This window comes from Gorilla gorilla, chromosome 9 (genome assembly GCF_029281585.2).
Source record: "Gorilla gorilla gorilla isolate KB3781 chromosome 9, NHGRI_mGorGor1-v2.1_pri, whole genome shotgun sequence".
In the NCBI taxonomy this organism is placed as follows: domain Eukaryota; kingdom Metazoa; phylum Chordata; class Mammalia; order Primates; family Hominidae; genus Gorilla; species Gorilla gorilla.
Window position 1 is genome coordinate 76,684,862 of NC_073233.2, and position 19,762 is coordinate 76,704,623.

The 19,762-nt window shown below is 49.5% G+C and overlaps 1 protein-coding gene across 2 annotated transcripts in view; it reads right to left on the reverse strand.

Annotated features, from left to right (window-relative positions):
- Positions 1-3,027: 3,027 nt before the first annotated feature.
- CPT1A (carnitine palmitoyltransferase 1A) overlaps positions 3,028-19,762 on the reverse strand; it is an 88,065-nt gene continuing 71,330 nt past the window's right edge. For both annotated transcript variants that reach the window (XM_031015971.3, XM_055354692.2), the window contains exons 15-19: positions 10,760-10,894; positions 9,667-9,819; positions 8,356-8,469; positions 7,700-7,792; positions 3,028-5,864 (exon numbers count right to left, since the gene is read on the reverse strand). In XM_031015971.3, coding sequence (XP_030871831.2) covers positions 5,778-5,864; positions 7,700-7,792; positions 8,356-8,469; positions 9,667-9,819; positions 10,760-10,894 — 582 coding nt within the window. In that variant the 3' untranslated portion in view covers positions 3,028-5,777. The remainder of the gene's footprint in view (positions 5,865-7,699; positions 7,793-8,355; positions 8,470-9,666; positions 9,820-10,759; positions 10,895-19,762) is intronic.

Consider the following 19,762-nt stretch of genomic DNA (forward strand, 5'->3'; position numbering starts at 1 on the left):
TTTGGGAGGCCGAGGCAGGCGGATTACTTGAGGTCAGGAGTTCAAAACCAGCCTGGGCAACATGGTGAAACCCCGTCTCTACTGAAAATACAAAAATTAGCTGGCCGTGGTGGCACGCGCCTGTAATCCCAGCTACTTGGAAGGCTGAGGCAGGAGAATCGCTTGAGCCCGGGAGGTGGAGGTTGCAGTGAGCCAAGATCCCGCCACTGCACTCCAGCCTGTGCCACAGAGCTAGACTCCGTCTCAAAAAAATAAATAAAATAAAATAAAACATTTTTCTACACTCGAGCTCTCAAGACAGATCCCGGCCTGGGACGCTGCGGGTGGACAGAGGGCAGGGGCTTGCACCGCACGTTCCCAGCCTCGCACCCACTCCCGATCGTTGGCGACGCAGCTTACAGGTGCAACTGATGGAGTTGGTCCCGAAATAGAAGTAACAAATACGGCTGGGCGTGGTGGCTCACGTCTGTAATCCCAGCACTTTGGGAGGCCGAGGCGGGTGGATCACCTGAGGTCAGGAGTTCGAGACCAGCCTGGCCAACATATAGTGAAACTCCGTCTCTACTAAAAAATACAAAAACTAGCTGGGCGTAGTGGCACACGCCTGTAGTCCCAGCTACGTAGAAGGCTGAGGCTTGAACCTGGGAGATGGGGGTTGCAGTGAGCTGAGATTGTGCCACTGTACTCCAGCCTGACCAACAGAGAAAGGCTCCCTCTCAGAAAAAAAAAAAAAAAAGTCACAAATACAATGAAAGTCTCAAATTTTGGGTGGGGAATGAGCTATTTCATCTTTAAGGAGTCAATAGATATCACTGTTTAATCAAGAGAAGAGGTGAAAGTTTAATTCAAGTGATGGCGAAACCTGCAAAGGGTGTAGAGGGACTGGTGGGAGTGGGTGCTGGGGAGACAGCCTCAGGTACTGTCTACTCAGGTACTGTTTTGGTAAAAATAAAGAATGTAAAACATCAGCTTTCTAATCTCACTTTTAAAAATTAAATACTTTTCTAAATTTTTAAAGGGTAGTACCCAAGGCACAGCAACACCGTGTACTATTTAGTTGTACATTTAACATTCAAAAATTAAGAAAATTTTGCCTGGGGCTGGGCGTGGTGGCTCATGCCTGTAATCCCAGCACTCTGGGAGGCCAAGGTGGTCAGATCACTTGAAGTCAGGAGTTCAAGACCAGCCTGACCAACATGGTGAAACCCTGTCTCTACTAAAAATACAAAATTAGCTAGGCATGGTGGTGCACACCTGCAATCCCAGCTATTTGTGAGGCTGAGGCAGGAGAATTGCTTGAACCTGGGAGGCGGAGGTTGCAGTGAGCTGAGATTGCACCATTGTACTTTAGCCTGGGCAAAAAGATTGAAACTCCATCTCAAAAATCAAACAAACAAAAACAACAACAACAACAACAAAAAACACTCACAAAAGCAGAAAAAATAATAAAAATAATAAATCGAAGAGCCCAAGAATTATGCATAGCTTGAGTGGCCCAAGCAAGAGAGTAACCCACAAGGTTGCACCGTTCATTCGTTTACTAATCAGAATCAGACGTCTACTGAGTAGCATCATGCCAGGCATACACAGCCACCTGTGGGGGTCACCCACGGGTTGCAATCAAGCCTGGAGGCTCTGCACCTGCTGCTCCTAGATGCTTGCTGCCCTGCTGCACTGGCCGGGCTGGCTCCGTCGAGTCTCTCAGGTCTCAGCTCAACCCACTCTAAGTGGGTCACCCTTCCTGCCAGCTACCACCCCCTCCCAATGATCCTCTTAGTTGCCTCAGAACACTTAAAATCCTTCAACTGGTTGGCTTGTTCTCTTTTTCCTCTGTGATATGGTTTGGCTCTGTGCCCCACCCAAATCTCATCTTGAAATGTAATCCCTCTGTGTCAAGGGAGGGACCTGATGGGAGGTGATTGGATCATGGAGGCGGTTCCCCTACGCTGTTCTTGTAATAAGAAGTGAGTTCTCACAAGATCTGATGGCTTAAAAGTGTTCGGCAATTCCCCCTCACTCTCTCTCCTCTGCTGCCATGTAACAGGTTTCTTGCTTCCCCTTCACCTTCTGCCATGATTATAAGTTTCCTGAGGCCTCCCCAGCCATGCTGAACTGTGCGTCAATTGACTGTCTTTCCTTTATACTTACCCAGTCTCAAGAAGTTCTTTACAGCAATGTAAAAATGGACTAATGAGACAGCCAGAACCTGGTGGGGTCACTGCTGTCTCCCCAGTGCCTAGAACAGGCGCTGATATGGTTTGGATGTGTGTCCCCACCCAAATCTCAGGTTCAGTGGTAATCCCTAATGTTGGAGGTGGGGCCTGATGGGAAGTGACTGGATCATGGGCGTGCATTTCTCATGAACGGCACCATCCCTCTTGCTACTGTCCTCACCATAGAGTGCGTGAGTTCCTGTGAGATCTGGTTGTTCGCGAGTGTGTAAGAGAGCACCTCCTCTCTCTCTCTCAGATCTGGTTGTTTGCAAATGCGTAAGAGAGCACCTCCTCTCTTTCTCTCTCTGTCTCCTTTCACCATGTAGAATGCCTGCTCCCCCTTTGCCTTCCACCATGAGTAAAAAGCTGTTTGAGGCCTCCCCAGAAGCAGATGCCTCCATGCTTCCTGTATAGCCTGCAGAACTGAGAGCCAATTAAACCTCTTATAAATTACCCAGTCTCAGCTATTTCTTTACAGCAATGTGAGAATGGCCTAATACAGGTGCTCAAGAAAAACAGAAAAATGGAATTCATGCATTACTTTAACATATTTATTGAGCATCTTTTATGTGTCAGGCACTGTTCTCAGCACTGAGGCAATGGAATGGATGAATAAATGCACAGCAAGTGAAAATCAACAGGCTTTTCTTTCCAGCCCAGCACATGAACTTGGTGATGTCCATGGTCTCCTCCAAGGCCTTGTTTCCATATGCTGAGACTTTTCACTTTGTCTCAAGTATCTGAACTTGGTCCTTGACTTATAATCCCCTTAATATAACAAAAGAGACAGAAACAAATCTTGTAGTAGACTGGGGTTAATGTTTTATTAATGATAACCTACATTCACACTGCATTTCTAAGATTTACATCCAAAGAGCATATTGTATTTACATGCACCGGTCAGCCCAAGATAACAAATTCAAACCATGGCTGCGTTAAGACAATGGTTTGTTCCAAATTAAATTAAATAGATAATACTCTTATCACCCCCCTTGGACATGTACAATAAGACCCCTCTTTCTCCCCTCAAGGAATATAAAATTGCATTGATAACTGCACTGATGAGCAACAATTACATTTGAAACATTTAAAACCTGAGAGAGAAACCCAAATATGTTTAAGCACTCACGTCTACACTCAAAATGCCCTGTGAACTCTACTGTAACACAGATTGCTCAGTGGTCAACAGTGCATGATCTAGCTGGCTCTGATAGGGACTGACGCCGGCTGCTGGCTTTTAACGGGAAGTGCTATTCTTGCCCAGGGCAGAGAGAGCTACATCCCCCCTGCCTGCTTGACGGACAGTCAGGGGCTTTTGTTGTTGGTTTATTTTTGCTTTTTTTTTTAGACGGAGTCTCGCTCTGTTGCCCAGGCTGGAGTGCAGTGGAGCGATCTCGGCTCACTGCAAACTCCGCCTCCCGGGTTCACGCCATGCTCCTGCCTCAGCCTCCCGAGTAGCTGGGACTACAGGCGCCCGCCACCACGCCCGGCTAATTTTTTGAATTTTTTAGTAGAGACGGGGTTTCACCGTGTTAGCCAGGATGGTCTCCATCTCCTGACCTCGTGATCCGCCCGCCTTGGCCTCCCAAAGTGCTGGGATTACACGCATGAGCCACCGCGCCTGGACGCTTTTTTTTTTTTTTTGTCTTTTGTTTTCATTTTTTCTTGCTTTCAGGAGAAAAAAAATCTTTGGCCCATAAAGGTGGGATTTTTACATCATGAAGTATACATACATAAAACATGCATGTGGGCCGCACATGGTGGCTCATGCCTGTAATCCCAGCACTTTGGGAGGTTGAGGCAGGTGGATCACCTGAGGTCAGGAGTTCGAGACCAGCCTGACCAATATGATGAAACCCCATCTCTACTAAAAATACAAAAATTAGCAGGGCATGGTGTTGGGCGTGTTATCCCAGCTACTTGGGAGGCCGAGACAGGAGAATCGCTTGAACCTGCAAGGCAGAGGCTGCAGTGAGCCGAGATTGCACCACTGCACTCCAGCCTGGGCAACAAGAGTGAAACTCCATCTCAAAAAAAAAAAAAAAAAAAAAAGGCATGTGTTCTCCGGCAAGCACCTTCCATCGACTCCAACAGTTCAGCCATCGCTGTTGTACTGTCGGGGTGCAGGACTCTGAAGGAGTCAGGCCCAACTAGAACCAAGTGGTCAAAAAAATAAATACACAATTTAAAACAATGGACAGCTAAGCTTGTCATGACAGACAGTGGGAATTTCATTCCATGATGCTTCATTTTTGCATTAAATACTGAAGATGACTCAGTGCATAATTGCTTTGTGGTCCATGAGACGCTTTTGTGAAGGCACTCCTATCTGAAGGACAGGCTGGGTGAACACCTAGCACCGTCACTTGAGACATCTTGGCCGGTCACCAAGGTGAGCCGGCATACTGTCTCCATCACCCTCTGGTGAGTCTTTCCCCTCACTGGGTGGGAGCAGAAGGCCATCCCTTGGGGTCATGGAGCCACTCTCTCCTCACCACGGTGGGCTGCCCTCCCCTTCCTCACTTGCTAGTCCCCGCTTGGTGGCCGATGCCCTGCCCTCCTTGCTGTCACTTTGGGAAAGAGATCCTCCTGAGGCACGTGTCATGTTTTATTCTTGAGTGAATTATCTGACCATCATGGCCCTTGCTCCCCTTTTATGACATGTGCCTGTTATTTCTTTTGTTGCTTCTGATGACAAGAAGGCAGTCCCGGGAGGGGAGTCTGGCACAGCTGCCCTTGGGAAGGAACTGGTGTTTCTGAGGGGGAGGGGGCTGGTGGGGTGTAGCAAATGCTTACGTACGGTTATCCATACTCAGTCAATTGTGAACGGAACAGTATACCCACAATTCCACCCAAAGACTCCACAAAATAAATCTTTCTCTCCATCTCCCTTACATTTAGGGCCTTTCATTTTTAAGGCACTGGGTTGTGAAGACTTGAAGACATACAAGGTCAGTAAAACTGAAGACGTTGCATCCTGCTTGCTTCAAATGTGGAGAGGCAAACACAGGCTACTGGACCAGACGGGAACGGTTACCCACGGTGACAAAAGCAGGTCTCCAAAGCACAGCATTTTGGTTAGTGCATTCCAGATGTGTTAGCTACAACTGGGGACACCAACTTGAATAACACATTTTTCTTTTAACAAAACAAAAGTTTACCCTGCTTGGATGATGCTAAATGCCCTTAAGCACTAGGCCTTCGGTTGCCACTGAGAAAGGACACCATTTCCATTCCACTGTGTGTGAAGCCACAACCCTACTAATTCCTTCATTAACTCAACAAGATTTGCATCCCTTAATAAATCCAAGCCGATGCAGAGACATCAGGGGAGACTTTATCAGATGTCCCCCAAGGGAGGGCAAGTCTGGAAGTAGTGGGGTTATGCTTCACAGGGGAGAGATACTGTTCTAGGAAAAAAAAAACACCCACATTTTCTGGAAGGAAAACTGAGTTTTTTTTAAGAGCAGCGTTTCATCCCGAGCTAAGGTCAGGATTAATGCCTATTTTTCATTTGGTTTGCATCAGAAGAGCTTGTTTTCCTTCCCAGCAGCTCCAGTGGAATTACTTTTTGGAATTAGAACTGAGACCAAACAAAGTGATGATGTCAGTCATTGCTTCTTTCAGGTGCCTTCCAAAGCGATGAGAATCCTTTCATGTAAAAACAAAAACCAAAAACCTATTAAAACGTGGCCATCCCCACATTTCAAGCTTTTTCATTTGCAATCTGACCCAATGTTTCATTGAAATTCCTTTCTGCCAGTTCTCTAAGATCTGACCAACGTCTTAAAGCTTAACTTAGACATTCCAGAGAAATGCTGAGAGTAAAGAGATGACAGCTGATGTGTCATTGTGCGGGTGTGTTGTCGATCTAAGCCTTCCCCTAATGCCAATGCGTTTATCCCACGGAAAACACAATGACCATCCTGAGCATGGTGGCTCATGCCTGTAATCCCAGCACTTTGGAATCGCTTGAGCCCAGGAGTTCAAGACCAGCCTGGGAAACATGGTGAAACCACATTTCTACAAAAAATACAAAAATCAGCCAGGTGTGGTGGCACTCCCCTATAGTCCCAGCTACTCAGGAGGCTGAAGTAGGAGGATCCCCTGAGCCCAGGAGGCTGAAGCTGCAGTGAGCCGAGATCACACCACTGCACTCTAGCCTGGGTGGCAGAGTGAGACCCTGTCTAAAACAAACAAACAAACAAACAACAAAAGAAAACCACAGTGAACAAATAAACCCCAACTTCCTCTGTTAACAGCGACAGTGGCATGGGTTGCCAGGCTATGTACGACAAGGAAAGCAGAATATAAACAAGGGCAATGTGCCATGCTAGGGAGGAGGTCCCTTGTTCCATCCACAGAGGAAGCCGGGGGTCCCCTGCTCTGTATGCAGATTTCTTAGTGTGTACCCATTATTTTTAGTTCACCTTCCAAGTGCTAAAGAGTCTGAAAGTTACAGCCGCACTCCAACGTTAAGCTTCAAAACCATTGCTGCCAACAGAGGTAAACATGTTAAACCAAATCAGATACATTTCCATTTTTTTTTTTTTTCTGAGATGGAGTCTCACTCCATCACCCAGGCTGGAGTGCAATGGCATGATCCTGGCTCACTACAACCTCCACCTCCCGGGTTCAAGCGATTCTCCTGCCTCAGCCTCCTGAGTAGCTGGGATTACAGGCGTGTGCCACCACACGAGCTAAGTTTTGTATTTTTAGTAGAGGCGGGGTTTCACCATGTTGGCCAGGATGGTTTCAAACTCCTCACCTCAAGTGATTGGCCAGCCTCAGCCTCCCAAAGTGCTGAGATTATAGGTGTGAGCCACCGTGCCTGGCTGAGATACATTTCTTTAAAACTAGGTAAAGAGAATTTTGAAATTCACTTATGGCTGGGCACAGTGGCTGAAGCCTGTAATCCCAACACTGGGAGGCTGAGGTAAGAGGATCGCGTGAGCCCAGGAGTTCAAGACTTGCCTGGGAAATGTGGGGAGACCCTGTCTGTACAAACAATTTTTTAATTAAAATTTAGGCCAGGCGCGGTGGCTCATGCCTGTAATCTCAGCACTTTGAGAGGTCGAGGCAGGTGGATCATCTGAGGTCAGGAGTTTGAGACCAGCCTGCCCAACATGGTGAAACCCCGTCTCTACTAAAAATACAAAAAAATTAGCCGGGGTAGTGGCGGGTGCCTGTAGTCCCAGCTACTTGGGAGGCTGAGGCAGGAGAATCACTTGAGCCCGGGAGGCAGAGGTTACAGTGAGCCAAGATCTCGCCCCTGCACTCCAGCCTGGGCGACAGAGTGAGACTGTGTCTCCAAAAAAAAAAAAAAATTTTTTTTAAAAAGCAGTCCATTTACATGAAAATGCCCAAACCAAGTAAAAGCAGGCAGTTGAATTGACTTTTTCTGTCAAATTAAAGATGTGTTTCCTTAAAAAGAATAAAGCAAAAATACCCCATCTTCAGAAAAAGGAACTTCTTTTCATACATACCGTCTCAGGGCAAGAGAACTTGGAAGAAATGTGGAAATTGATGAGGTTCTCTCCCACAAGGATGTACGACACACCATAGCCATCATCAGCAACCTGGAGGACAAGGGAATTTGAATTTGTTGCTGGGAAATGAAACGACGTGAAAAAGGGACTTTCTAATGTTCTAAATGCAACACTGGCGGGGCTCGGTGGCTCCTCCTTGTAATCCCAGCACTTTGGGAGGCTGAGGCAGGCGGGTCACTTGAGCCCAGGGGTTCGAGACCAGCCCGGACAACATGGTGAAACCCTGTCTCTACAAAAAAATACACACACAAAAAAAAATTAGCTGGGCATGGTGGCATGCATCTGTAGTCCCAGCTACTCAGGAGGTGGAGGTGGGAGGATCACCTGAGATGGGGGAGATTCAGGCTGCCATGAGCCATGATCATGCTTACTGCACTCCAGCCTGGGTGACAGAGCGAGACCTTGTCTCAAAAAAATAAAAAATAAGTGCAAGACTGCCAAGGACATCCATAGCAATGATCAGCAGTAATTCCTTTATGGTGGTAGAACCACAAGGTAACGGGGGCACCCAGCACGGAGATGGGCCCATCACACCCCATTACCCATCCCATCACCACGCCCCACTGTGCCTCGCCCAGCCCCGCCGCACTCACCGGTCCAAAGCCCCCTCCGCTGGACACGTACTCTGGGTTATTCTCCAAGTCAAACAGCTCCACTTGCTGCTGAGGGGTCTGGCTTGTTGATAATCTCCAAGGCTCAGATAAAACCTATTGAGTGAAACAGGGAAATGTTTCCCAATCCCCTCCTCTACTGTCCCTCAGGAGTCGCTTTGGGAAGACGAGAAAAGCCTGGCTTGGTCTTTTGATTGTTCCACACACCACAAGTCTATGTCTCCAAAGGCCTCGCTGGCTTGGGCAGCGTATCTGCAGAGAGCATGCGGGGTGGGTGGGGCCCCCAGATTGGGGCAGGGAGTGCAGGGCGGGGGTGGGGGCATACCAGCAAATAACATCTCAGACAGTGAAGGTAACGGATATATGGAGTAAGATTCGGAACGGGGACAGAGGTGTCAGACTTGTACCAACTCCCACGAGCCAGCTGCCATATTTTCAGAGAATTTTCAAGCTGGCTGTTAAATACAGCCACTATTAAAAATTAAATTTGCCAGGTGCAATGGTTCATGTCTGTAATCTCAGCACTTTGGGAAGCCGACGCGGGTGGATTGCCTGAGCTCAGGAGTTCGAGACCAGCCTGGGCAACACGGTGAAACCCCGTCTCTACTAAAATACAACAACAAAAAAAATTAGCCAGGCGTGGCAGCATGTGCCTGTAATCCCAGCTACTTGGGAGGCTGAGGCAGGAGAATAGCTTGAACCCGGGAGGTGGAGGTTTCAGTGAGCCAAGATGGCGCCACTGCACTCCAGCCTGGGTGACAGAGCGAGACTCCATCTCCAAAAAATAAAAAATAAAATAAATAAATAAATAAAACTTAAATTAAATTTGAGCTGGGCACAGTGGTGCACATCAGCTACTCAGCAGGCTAAGGACGAAGAATTGCTTGTGTCTAGGAGTTTGAGACCAGCCTGGGCAACACTGTGAGACCCTGTCTCAAAAAACAATAATAATATATTTCATAAACTTACAATAAAATAAAGGATTTTTAAAACAAAGGTGGTATGCGCTCACAGCTCATCACTCCCTAGTTACTTCCGTGCGTCTTACTGTGACGTAAGCTCTCAAGGTCTTCGGGTCTATTAAGTCAGGGGCTACGTGTGACAGCGAAGTTACTGAAGAAAGGCAGTACTAAACGCGCTGCTCACATTTTCCGTTTTATGACAGCTACGCCCACAGACCCGTTTTTTTCAAATGCCCATTCTGACATTAAAACATGTTCATGCAAGGCTGTAGTAATTTACTAAGTTTTGGTCTAGCCAATACAACTGATGGAAGAAGTGGAAGAGACTTACTTCCTTAAGGAAAGGGGACTCCACGGCGAGATATTTAGACACCACGTAAAGGCAGAAGAGGTGACGATCGATCCCAGAGCCGGTCATGGCGAGGCGATACATATGCTGATGCTTCTCAGACGCCAACTTGAACAACTTCAGCCTCTGTTCCACCTGAGTGACAAAAGGTGGGAAGGACATATGTTGCGTGTCTCAAGTTGAGCGGTTACAGATCTAAGTTAGCCACCACACCCGGCTAATATTTTTTGTTATTTTTAGTAGAGACGGGGTTTCAACATGTTGCCCAGGGTGGTTTCGAACTCCTGCGCTCAGGCAATCCGCCCGCCTCATCCTCCCAAAGTACTGGGATTACAGGCGTGAGTCACCGCGCCCAGTCTGACAGCCTTTCCAGAATGAAGTTTGTCTCGGAAAAAAGAGCCCTGGCCGGTGTCTCCTCTGGGGATCAGCAGAAAGCACCTGCACGCTCTGGGGATCAGCAGAAAGCACCTGCACGCTGGAGTCAGGCGGACCCAGTGGCCTGGGTCTGACCTCGGCCATTAGTGAGCAGAATGGTCCAGCAGCTGCTGAATTCATCTAGGCCTCTGTTTCTTTATCTATGGAAATGAACTGATGACACTTCTCAGGACCACTGCTAAGAAAATTTAAAGGACAATGTACAGAAAACCCCCAGGCCCCAGCCTGGCACTTGGGGCCCAGTGTGGCAATGGCTCTAATAAACAATGGAAGGTCTCCATGCGACGGTCACAGCTCGCCTACCCTGACACCAACCACCTGTTCAGTTCCAAAGCAGCCACCTGCTATGCCTTTCCTCATTATGTGTCCTGGCCTAATTTAAAGACTCTCAGGAAGTAGAATATGATTTGGAGAAGTATCATTTGTAACATGCGTCTCTGTCCTTGTCCCTACCTTTACCTTTTAATATTTTAATACCTTCTGTACCCTTGAAAGGGGCAGAGGAAAGAAGCTGAATTGAGCACCCCTGAAGAAGAAGGTACAGGAATGATGAGATCAGAGAAGCTGGAGTGATGGCCTCCAGAAGCCTTTTAGGGAAGTGTGACAAGCATGTTGTGTCCTCAGCCTGATGGCACATTACCGTCTGGGCCGGGTCCACCATGGCCCGCACGAAGTCGCACGACTCAGTGGTGCAGGAGCGCACGGTCTCCGTCCTCCCCTCTCGGAAGAGCCGGGTCATGGAGGCCTCGTATGTGAGGCAAAACTTGCCCATGTCCTGGGGAAAGAGAAGTACTTTAGCGCACGGCAGGGCATGCTGATATGTCTAAAACGTAAGGAAGGATTGGGTAAGGTTGGCAAGGAGAAGTGGACTTCATTGTCAACAATTTTTTGAGATGGAGTCTTGCTGTTGCCCAGGCTGGCATGCAGTAGCATGATCACAGCTCACTGCAGCTTCAACCTCCCCCTGCTCCGGTGATCCCCCCACCTCAGCCTCCTGAGTAGCTGGGACTACATGTGCATGCCACCTACAGCATGCTCACTGCAGCTTCAACCTCCCCCTGCTCCGGTGATCCCCCCACCTCAGCCTCCTGAGTAGCTGGGACTACAGGTGCATGCTAATTTTTAAAAAAAATTTTTTGTAGAGACAGGGTTTCACCACATTGCCCAGGCTGGTCTTAAACTCCTGGCTCAAGCGATCCACCCGCCTTGGCTTCCCAAAGTGCTGGGATTACAGGTGTGAGCCACTGTGCCCAGCCTATTGTCGAATCATGTTTTCAGTCTCTGGCCGCTTTTACACGTGGGTAGTTACGTGGCAGCAGACAGAGGTGTCACTGGCTTCAGGAAGGGCCTGGTGGAGGTGGGTCAGTTTCTAGGTTAACCAGGTTTCTGTTTCAAGATGCAACTGATACTATGACACCCCCCCCAACCCCCGAGTCCAACACACCTCCGCTGCATTCCCTTCAGGCTAAGGTGCAGCCTACAGCAGTGTACAGAAGGAATGCCGTGCACAGCAGGGGATCTGTGTTTGAAATGATTTAAAGACACAACGTATTGCCTGGAGCAATTCCACTGCGTCTGGAAGATGGTGAGAATGATCTGGGAGAGACTGTGCTGGGGTGCAGGAAGAATATCTTTAGCAGGAGGGCGGGAAGTGGGTGGGGCCGGAGCCTGAAGCACAGCCACTGCCCCATTAGACAGGAAGCCTCGGGTGGGCTGGCAGATGCACAGGGAAGGTCTCTTCCAAAAGCTCCTGTTTTCTGGGTGAAGCAGAAGAAAGCGGGCCTGCTGAGGGCCAGGCTGGGGAGGAGGTGCTGGCAGCGGGAGAGGGGTGTGATGTGGCATTCAGGGGCATGGAAACACGGTGCCCGGGCCCACTCGGGTCAGCGCTCACTCGTGGGGAGGGGAGACGAGCCAGCTGTTGAATGCTTTTTTTCCAGCTAGGCCGGTGCCTTGGGAACAGAATCACAGCAGCTGGAGAGCTGGGCTGAACCCGGGAGCCTCTGCAGGGTCCCCAGGTAAGTTCAGGGGGACCAGGGAGCAAAGGTAAGGGATGGTCCCAAAGAACCATGGAACCCACGCCCAGAGAAGAGAAAAGGGAGGGCAGGGAGGGACAAGGGGATGGGGTCAAGGAACGTGGGCATCTGGGCCTAGAGAGGACAGCACGGCAGGAGGGGCTGATGCCCCTGAGGCTGAGCCTTGGTGGAGATGACGGGATAGTGCAGCAAGGGCCCCTGCTGGGAACAGCAGATGGTGGATAAGGACAGAGACTGAGTCCAAGGCAGCACGCAGCTGTGGGAGGAAGAGCATCTGCGTGCTGCCCCAAGAAGGGGCCCGGGGCCACCAGGCCAGCTCAAAGAGGACCAGGTTCCAAGTGGGGACGAGAAGGTGATAAGCAGCAGTTTATGGACCCAAATGATTCCTGACCAGACACATCCCTGCACATTAGGGTGCACCCTGGCACAGGCCCTGGTGGCCCCAGGGTGGCAGACCCACCCATCTGCAAAGGACACCATGTGGCAGGCTGATACTGTCAAACGAACCCAGAAGAGGGTGCCAGAGGCAAGGCTGGGCTGAGCACAGGGCCTGCTCAGCCTGGGGAAGGGGAAGCCGGACAGAGCACAGGACCCGCTCAGCCTGGGAACGAGGAGCCGGACACAGCACAGGACCCGCTCAGCCTGGGAACGGGGAGCCAGACAGAGCACAGGACCGGCTCAGCCTGGGGAAGGGGAAGCCGGATAGAGCACAGGACCCGCTCAGCTGGGGAACGGGGAGCCGGACAGAGCACAGGACCCGCTCAGCCGGGGAACGGGGAGCCGGACAGAGCACAGGACCCGCTCAGCCGGGGAACGGGGAGCCGGACAGAGCACCGGACCCGCTCAGCCTGGGGAACGGGAAGCCGGACAGAGCACAGCACCCGCTCAGCCTGGGAACGGGGAGCCGAACAGAGCACAGGACCCGCTCAGCCTGGGAACGGGGAGCCGGACAGAGCACAGGACCCGCTCAGCCTGGGGAACGGGGAGCCGGACAGAGCACAGGACCCGCGCAGCCTGGGGAACGGGGAGCCGGACAGAGCACAGGACCCGCTCAGCCGGGGAAGGCCTGGCACCTGCACACAGGCCCAGCTGAAGTCAGGCTCCTCACAGTGCAGCCAAGATCTCTGGAGGAGAGGAGGCCCCTGAAAGGCAGAAGGTAGCGTCCAGGACCAGGGCCCCTGAAAGGCAGAAGGAAGCGTCCAGAACCAGTGAAATGAGAGTGCATCAGCCAGCAGAAAAAGGAAACTGAAGGCGTCGACAAGAGCAGCGGCTTTGCAGAGGGAAGCGTCTAGAGACCGTGGGAGCACGCTGGACACCAGCGCTAAGCAGCACTTGCAGTGAGGACCTGGCTGAGCCCCCAGGATCCCCCCAACATAGCTGGCCGCCTTGGGGAGCTCTCTTCCCCAACCCACAGATGCCACCAACCCTGGTGGCATGACACGACACTCAAGATTCCCTTGGGAGCGGGGGTCACAGGCCTGGGGCCTGCCATGAGGCCACGGGGCCTCCTGCTTCCCATGCTGATAGCAAACGCGCCTTTCAGAGCCCTTCCCGCATCTCCTCACTACAGAGCACTTCATAGGCGCTCACGATGAAGAAGTGGGGAGAGGGAGAGAAGCAGATAAAAGGGAAAGCGGAAATGTGGCATTTTAGTTATTTAATAAAGGTAAACTTGAACTATATGATGCAATGATTCATTTGAAATCAACGTTCCAATATCAAACTTTAATTGTGTAAGTTATGAGAACAGTCATGCCTTGTGCCCACAGTTTAAAAGACAGTCATCTAAAAAGCTTCTTGGCAAATGCATTGAATATTAGTGTGCAAGCCCCACTGGAGCTCAGACGCCATCAAAGAGCCAAACCAGGTTACAACTGCGGCACCCTTGACCCACTGTGACCAGCCGCCATCAGGAGGATGGCCCTTCGCTGCCACCAAAACATCTCCAGTTTCTAAGAAGCAGGATTCAAAGACAGTCTATAGATATACTGACATATACGGCATCACACACTAGCACTGTTACTGTGGGGCTAATGATTCAGGTTGGTAGGGCTTCCAAAGCAGGAGGCAAATAACTGCTGCAGACTAGAATTAACACCACTGTCTAGTGTCAGCATTCAATCCATATTCAATATTCAATATTGATTTACTGATGCTCCCGGCACAGGCAATACTGTTGTAAGACAGATGATGCCTTTGCCCTCAATGAGCAAACATTCTAGCAGGAGACAGGGATGAACAAAAAAATTCTATCACATTAAGTCAGGCCACTGAATAGAAATAACACAGGAACAGGGAACTAGGGAACAGAACAATAGGGGAGGGGCTACCTTTTTTTTTTTGGAGACAGTCTCACTCTGTTGCCCAGGCTGGAGTGCAGTGGTGTGATCTTGGCTTACTGCAACCTCTGCCTACCGGGTTCAAGCAATTCTCATGCCTCAGCCTCCTGAGTAGCTGGGATTAGAGATGCGTGCTGCCATACCTGGATAATTTTTGTATTTTTAGTAGAGACGCGTTTCCCCATGTTGGCCAGGCTGGTCACAAACTCCTGACCTCAAGTGATCCACCTGTCTCAGCCTCCCAAAGTGCTGGGGTTATGCTTTATAAAATGAAATACACAAGGTTATTGTGCATAACCTTGAAGGACCCCTTCAAGGGGTCAATATAACACAAGGTTATATTGTGTATAACCTTGAAGGACCCCTGAGAAGGGGTCCCCAGGCTCTCCTAGGCTGCCCAAGGGGTCCAGGGCAGAAAAAAGGTTCAGCAGCTTAGAAGAGACCCACAGGGCCACAGCAAGGTTCTGGATTTATGTAAAACCACAGGGAGGCTCTGCAGCTCCCAGCTGGGTTGAGATCGGTCTGAATGTTAATTTTTGAATGAATAAATCTGATGTATACTTTTAATAGATCACTTTAATGGATCTGTCATTTTTATTTTATTTTTTATTTTTTTGAGACAGAGTCTCACTCTATCGCCCATGCCGGAGTGCAGTGGTGCGATCTCAGCTCACTATAACCTCCGCCTCCCAGGTTCAAGGGATTCTCCTACCTCAGCCTCCCAAGCAGCTGGGATTACAGGTACCTGCCACCACGCCCGGCTAATTTTTTGCATTTTTTGGTAGAGGCAGGGTTTCACCATGTTGGCCAGGCTGGTTTCGAACTTCTGACCTCAGGTGATCCATCCGCCTCGGCCTACCAAACTGCTGGGATTACAGGTGTCAACTACCACGCCCAGCACTCCAGCCTGGGTGACAGAGTGACACTCTGTCAAGGAGGAAAAAAAAAAAGAAAAGAAAAAGGAAACTTCACAACATCACCTGCTAATATTTTGCATTTATCCTTTCTAGACTTTGCATGTAACAAAGCAAGAGTTGGGAAACTTCTGTAAAATGCAGAACAGGCTGTGTGGGCCAGGTGCTCTCTGTGGCGACTACTCCGCTCTCCCACTGGAGTGAGAACAGCACAGACAACATGTGAAAGCTGGGCATGGCCGTGCCCAGAACGCTTCACTGATGAACACTGAGACTTCACGTAATTTTCACATGTCACAAAGTATTGGTCGCCTGTTGATTGCTTTTCAACTACTAAATATGTGAAGCCATTCTTAGCTTTCTAAGCCATGAAAACAAAAACATTGAAAGGCCAGGTTTGGCCTATGAGCCACAGTCTGCAGATCATTATAAGAAACACCTGACTTTCACACACTGTTTTATGACTAAATATTTTTCTGTATAATATGCCATAGATGGCTGGGCGTGGTGGCTCACACCTGTAATCCCAGCACTTTGGGAGGCCAAGGATTGCTTGAGCCTAGGAGTTTGAGACCAGCCTGGGAAACAAGGTGAAACCCCATCTCTACAAAAAACATAAAAATTAGACGGGCCTGGTGGTAAATGCCTATACTCCCAGCTACCTGGGAGACTGAGGTGGGAGGATCGCCTGCACCCAGGGAGGTCGAGGATGCAGTGAGCCATGATTGTGCTACTGCATTCCAGCCTGGGCAAGAGTAAGACCCTGTCTCAAAAATATATATACACATATATATGCCTTAGACATCACTTAATAGCTATATAATATTCCACTGTGTGAAAATACCCTATTTTAATTTAGTATCATGAAAGGAAGATTCACTCTGCTGAAAGGAAAGGATTACACTGAAAGCTTCGTGCAAGAAGCTGCCTTTTTCTTTTGTTCCCAAGCACAGAGTGACAGATAAAAGGCGAAATGTCTCCACTCTGGGTTCACCGGGTTTTGTGTAACAAATATGTAACTGACGATTCCCCTACTGCCCCTTTTCTCTCGCATCATGGGAATTCCGTAACGTGGTCACGCCCTCCCTTCCTTCCCCTCCTGCCTGCTTTTCCTTTTAAATACTGAAGCCCTCAAAACCACCTTTGGAGGAAGGCACAGGCCTGTCTCCCAGGCACGCATCTTTAACCTTGGCAAAATCAACTTCAAAATAAATTGAGACCTGTCTCAGACACTTTCTGGTTTCAGTTTTTTTTTTTTTTGGAGACGGAGTCTCACTCTGTCACCCAGGCTGGAGTGCAGTGGTGCGATCTCGGCTTACTGCAAGCTCTGCCTCCCGGGTTCACGCCATTCTCCTGCCTCAGCCTCCCGAGTAGCTGGGACTACAGGCGCCCGCCACCGCGCCCGGCTAATTTTTTGTATTTTTAGTAGAGACGGGGTTTCATCGTGTTAGCCAGGATGGTCTCGATCTCCTGACCTCATGATCCGCCCACCTCAGCCTCCCAAAGTGCTGGGATTACAGGCATGACCCACTGTGCCCGGCCTGCCAGCATTAACTTTTAAGATTTCTTCTTCTTCTTCTTTTATTCTTTGAGACGGAGTTTTGTTCTTATTGCTCAGGTTGGAGTGCAGTGGCGTGGTCTTGGCGGCTCACTGCAACCTCCACCTCCCACATTCAAGTGATTCTCCCGCCTCAGCCTCTCAAGTAGCTGGGATTACAGGTGTGCACCACCACCCAGCTAATCTTGTATTTTTAGCAGAGATGGGGTTTTACCATGTTGTCCAGGCTGGTCTCGAACTCCTGACCTCAAGTGATCCACCTGCCTAGGCCTCCCAAAGTGCTGGGTTTACAGGCACGAGCCACTGCGCCTGGCCAGATTTCCTCACATTTTTACAGTAAGCTTGCTCACACGTGTTTTTTTGTGTACCTACCCTTTTTCATGGATCATGTGCAGGGTCAAAGTTATTCTTCCCCGATGCATGTTTCCAACTGTGTGGTCTGTGCTGCTCCCAGTCCTGCCATGGGGCCCCTAAATTTATTAAAACTATTCCCAGCTGCTCTATGAACATCCCTGCCTCAGTCCACCCTCACCAACATGAAAAAAAGCCTTTACCAACCCCGTAGGCAAAAATCTAGTCTTGTTTAAGTTGTACTTGTTAGATTCTTGGTAAGATTAAGCTTATTACCTACACTCATTGACCGTATTTTTCCTCTCTTGTGAACCACAGTTTCTGGTCTGACTCCTTATTTCTCTTGGATTATTTTTTTCCAAAGGCAACCACTTAGCCAGATTTCCCAACTCCATTTACTCACCAGCTCCCTGTCCCCTACTGATGTCAAATGCTCCCTCCATTACACGTTATTTCCCGGGCCTGCTTTTGTACGAGGACTGCAGCATTTTATTTTTACTAAAAACAATTTTTTTAAAGATAGGGTCTCACTGTCATCCAGGCTGTAGTGCAGTGGCACGATCACGGCTCACTGCAGCCTCCACCTCCGGGGCTCAAGTGATCCTCCCACCTTAGCCTCCGGAGTACCTTGGACTACAGGCATGCGCCACCATGCTGGGCTAATTTTTTTTTTTTTTTTGTATTTTTTCTACAGACAGAGTCTCCCCATATTGCCCAGTCTGGTCTCAAACTCCTGGACTCAAGTGATCCACCTGCCTCAGCCTCCCAAAGTGCTGGGATTATAGGAGTGAGACCACTTTAATCACAACAGTCTTCTAACTCCTACACTTTTGAGTTTTAGGATTTGAAAAAGTACATGTCCACCTCCCCCTGTCCTGCCTCCGCCTGATTGCTTTTCTTTTCAAAAATGTTACAGGTGACTCTCAAATGTTAGCCTTTTCAAGCTTCAAGATCAACTGGGCAAGCTCCTCTCCTGAAGTCCCTGCCTGACCTCTCACTGTGTTCATATTAAATGTGTGAACTAAGCCAGGCATGGTGGCTCAGGCTTGTAATCCCAGCACTTTCGGAGGCTGAGGCAGGCGGATCACTTGAGGTCAGGAGCTCGAGACCAGCCTGGCCAACATGGCGAAACTCCGTCTCTACTAAAGATACAAAAATTAGCCAGGTGTGGTGGCAGGCACCTGTAGTTTCAGCTACTCGAGGGGCTGAGGCAGGAGAATCACTTGAACCTGGGAGCCGAGTGAGCAGCCGAGGCTGCAGTGAGCCGAGATCGTGCCACTGCACTCCAGCCTGGGCAACAGAGTAAGGCTCCGTCTCAAAAAAAAAAAAAAAAAAACAGTGTGAACTGGGAACATCCCTTCCTCTATGGTTCTGAAGTTTTTTTTCATCCAAAATCATGGCTTTTTCTCCCTCTCCCTGGGGAGGAGTTGGGGGGCGAGTGCTCCTCGGCCTTCTTCCCAGAGTCCAGTCTGCTTTATACACGTATGCCTGGAAGGTGGGACCCCAGATTCTCGTTTCTATTACATTCTCTTATTATATTTCCCACTTGGCCATCATCCTCGTGCAAGAAAGCTGGTGGTCTTTGTGCGACTCTGCGCTGGGCCGGCTCACTGGGTGTGCCTCTTAATCGTCAAAGCCTTTCTGCTGTTCCATCTCCTGAACAGACATAAATGTTCCTCCTGCCCAATTACCCTGTCATCTGCTAGAGGCATCCTCATCTTTCTTGATTTTAAGGGGACTGCCTCCCACACTTTTACTTTGAAGCAGTAGCTAGCTATTAATACACGATGCCGCTTATCCTGTTAAGGAAAGAGCCCTATTACTAAGCCCCTTGACCAAGAGCTCTTATCAGGAATGGATGTTAAACGTGAAACGTCTTCTTAGGATCTATGAAACTCACTATCTAGGCTCTTCTCTGACCCAACAGTATGGTTTAGTGTATGACTGGATTTACTGACACAAAACCAGCCTCTCACCGCTGGTGTACACCACTGTGGGTGACTATTCTTTTCCTACAGTGCTGGATTCTAGTTGCTAAGATTTTATGGAGGGTCTCTGCACTTCCATTCATGCGGGAAGCTGGTCTGTGCTTCCTTTTTCTGCGTTTAGCTGCAGCACAGTGATGAGAGCCACAGGTTCTCGAACAAGCCTGCCTGCTTCCGATCTCAGTCCTGCTGCGTACGAGCTGGAGCCCTCAGGCAAGATGCTTCACCTCCGAGTGTGGAGGGCAGAGATGAAGAGATGCCTTCCTTGGGGCCGTCCTGAAGTTTCGCTCGCTCCTGCCAAGTACATGGCACAGTGGCTGGTGCCCCTTGCAGCTCATTCCCACACCTGGGCCATGTGGGTTCTGGGGAGCAGATGGGGTGGCTTCCTTTGTGGAGTCTCTGAGCTGCAAGCTCTTTGGAGTCACGAGGGTGGCTCCCTGACAACCTCTCACTTTGGTCCATG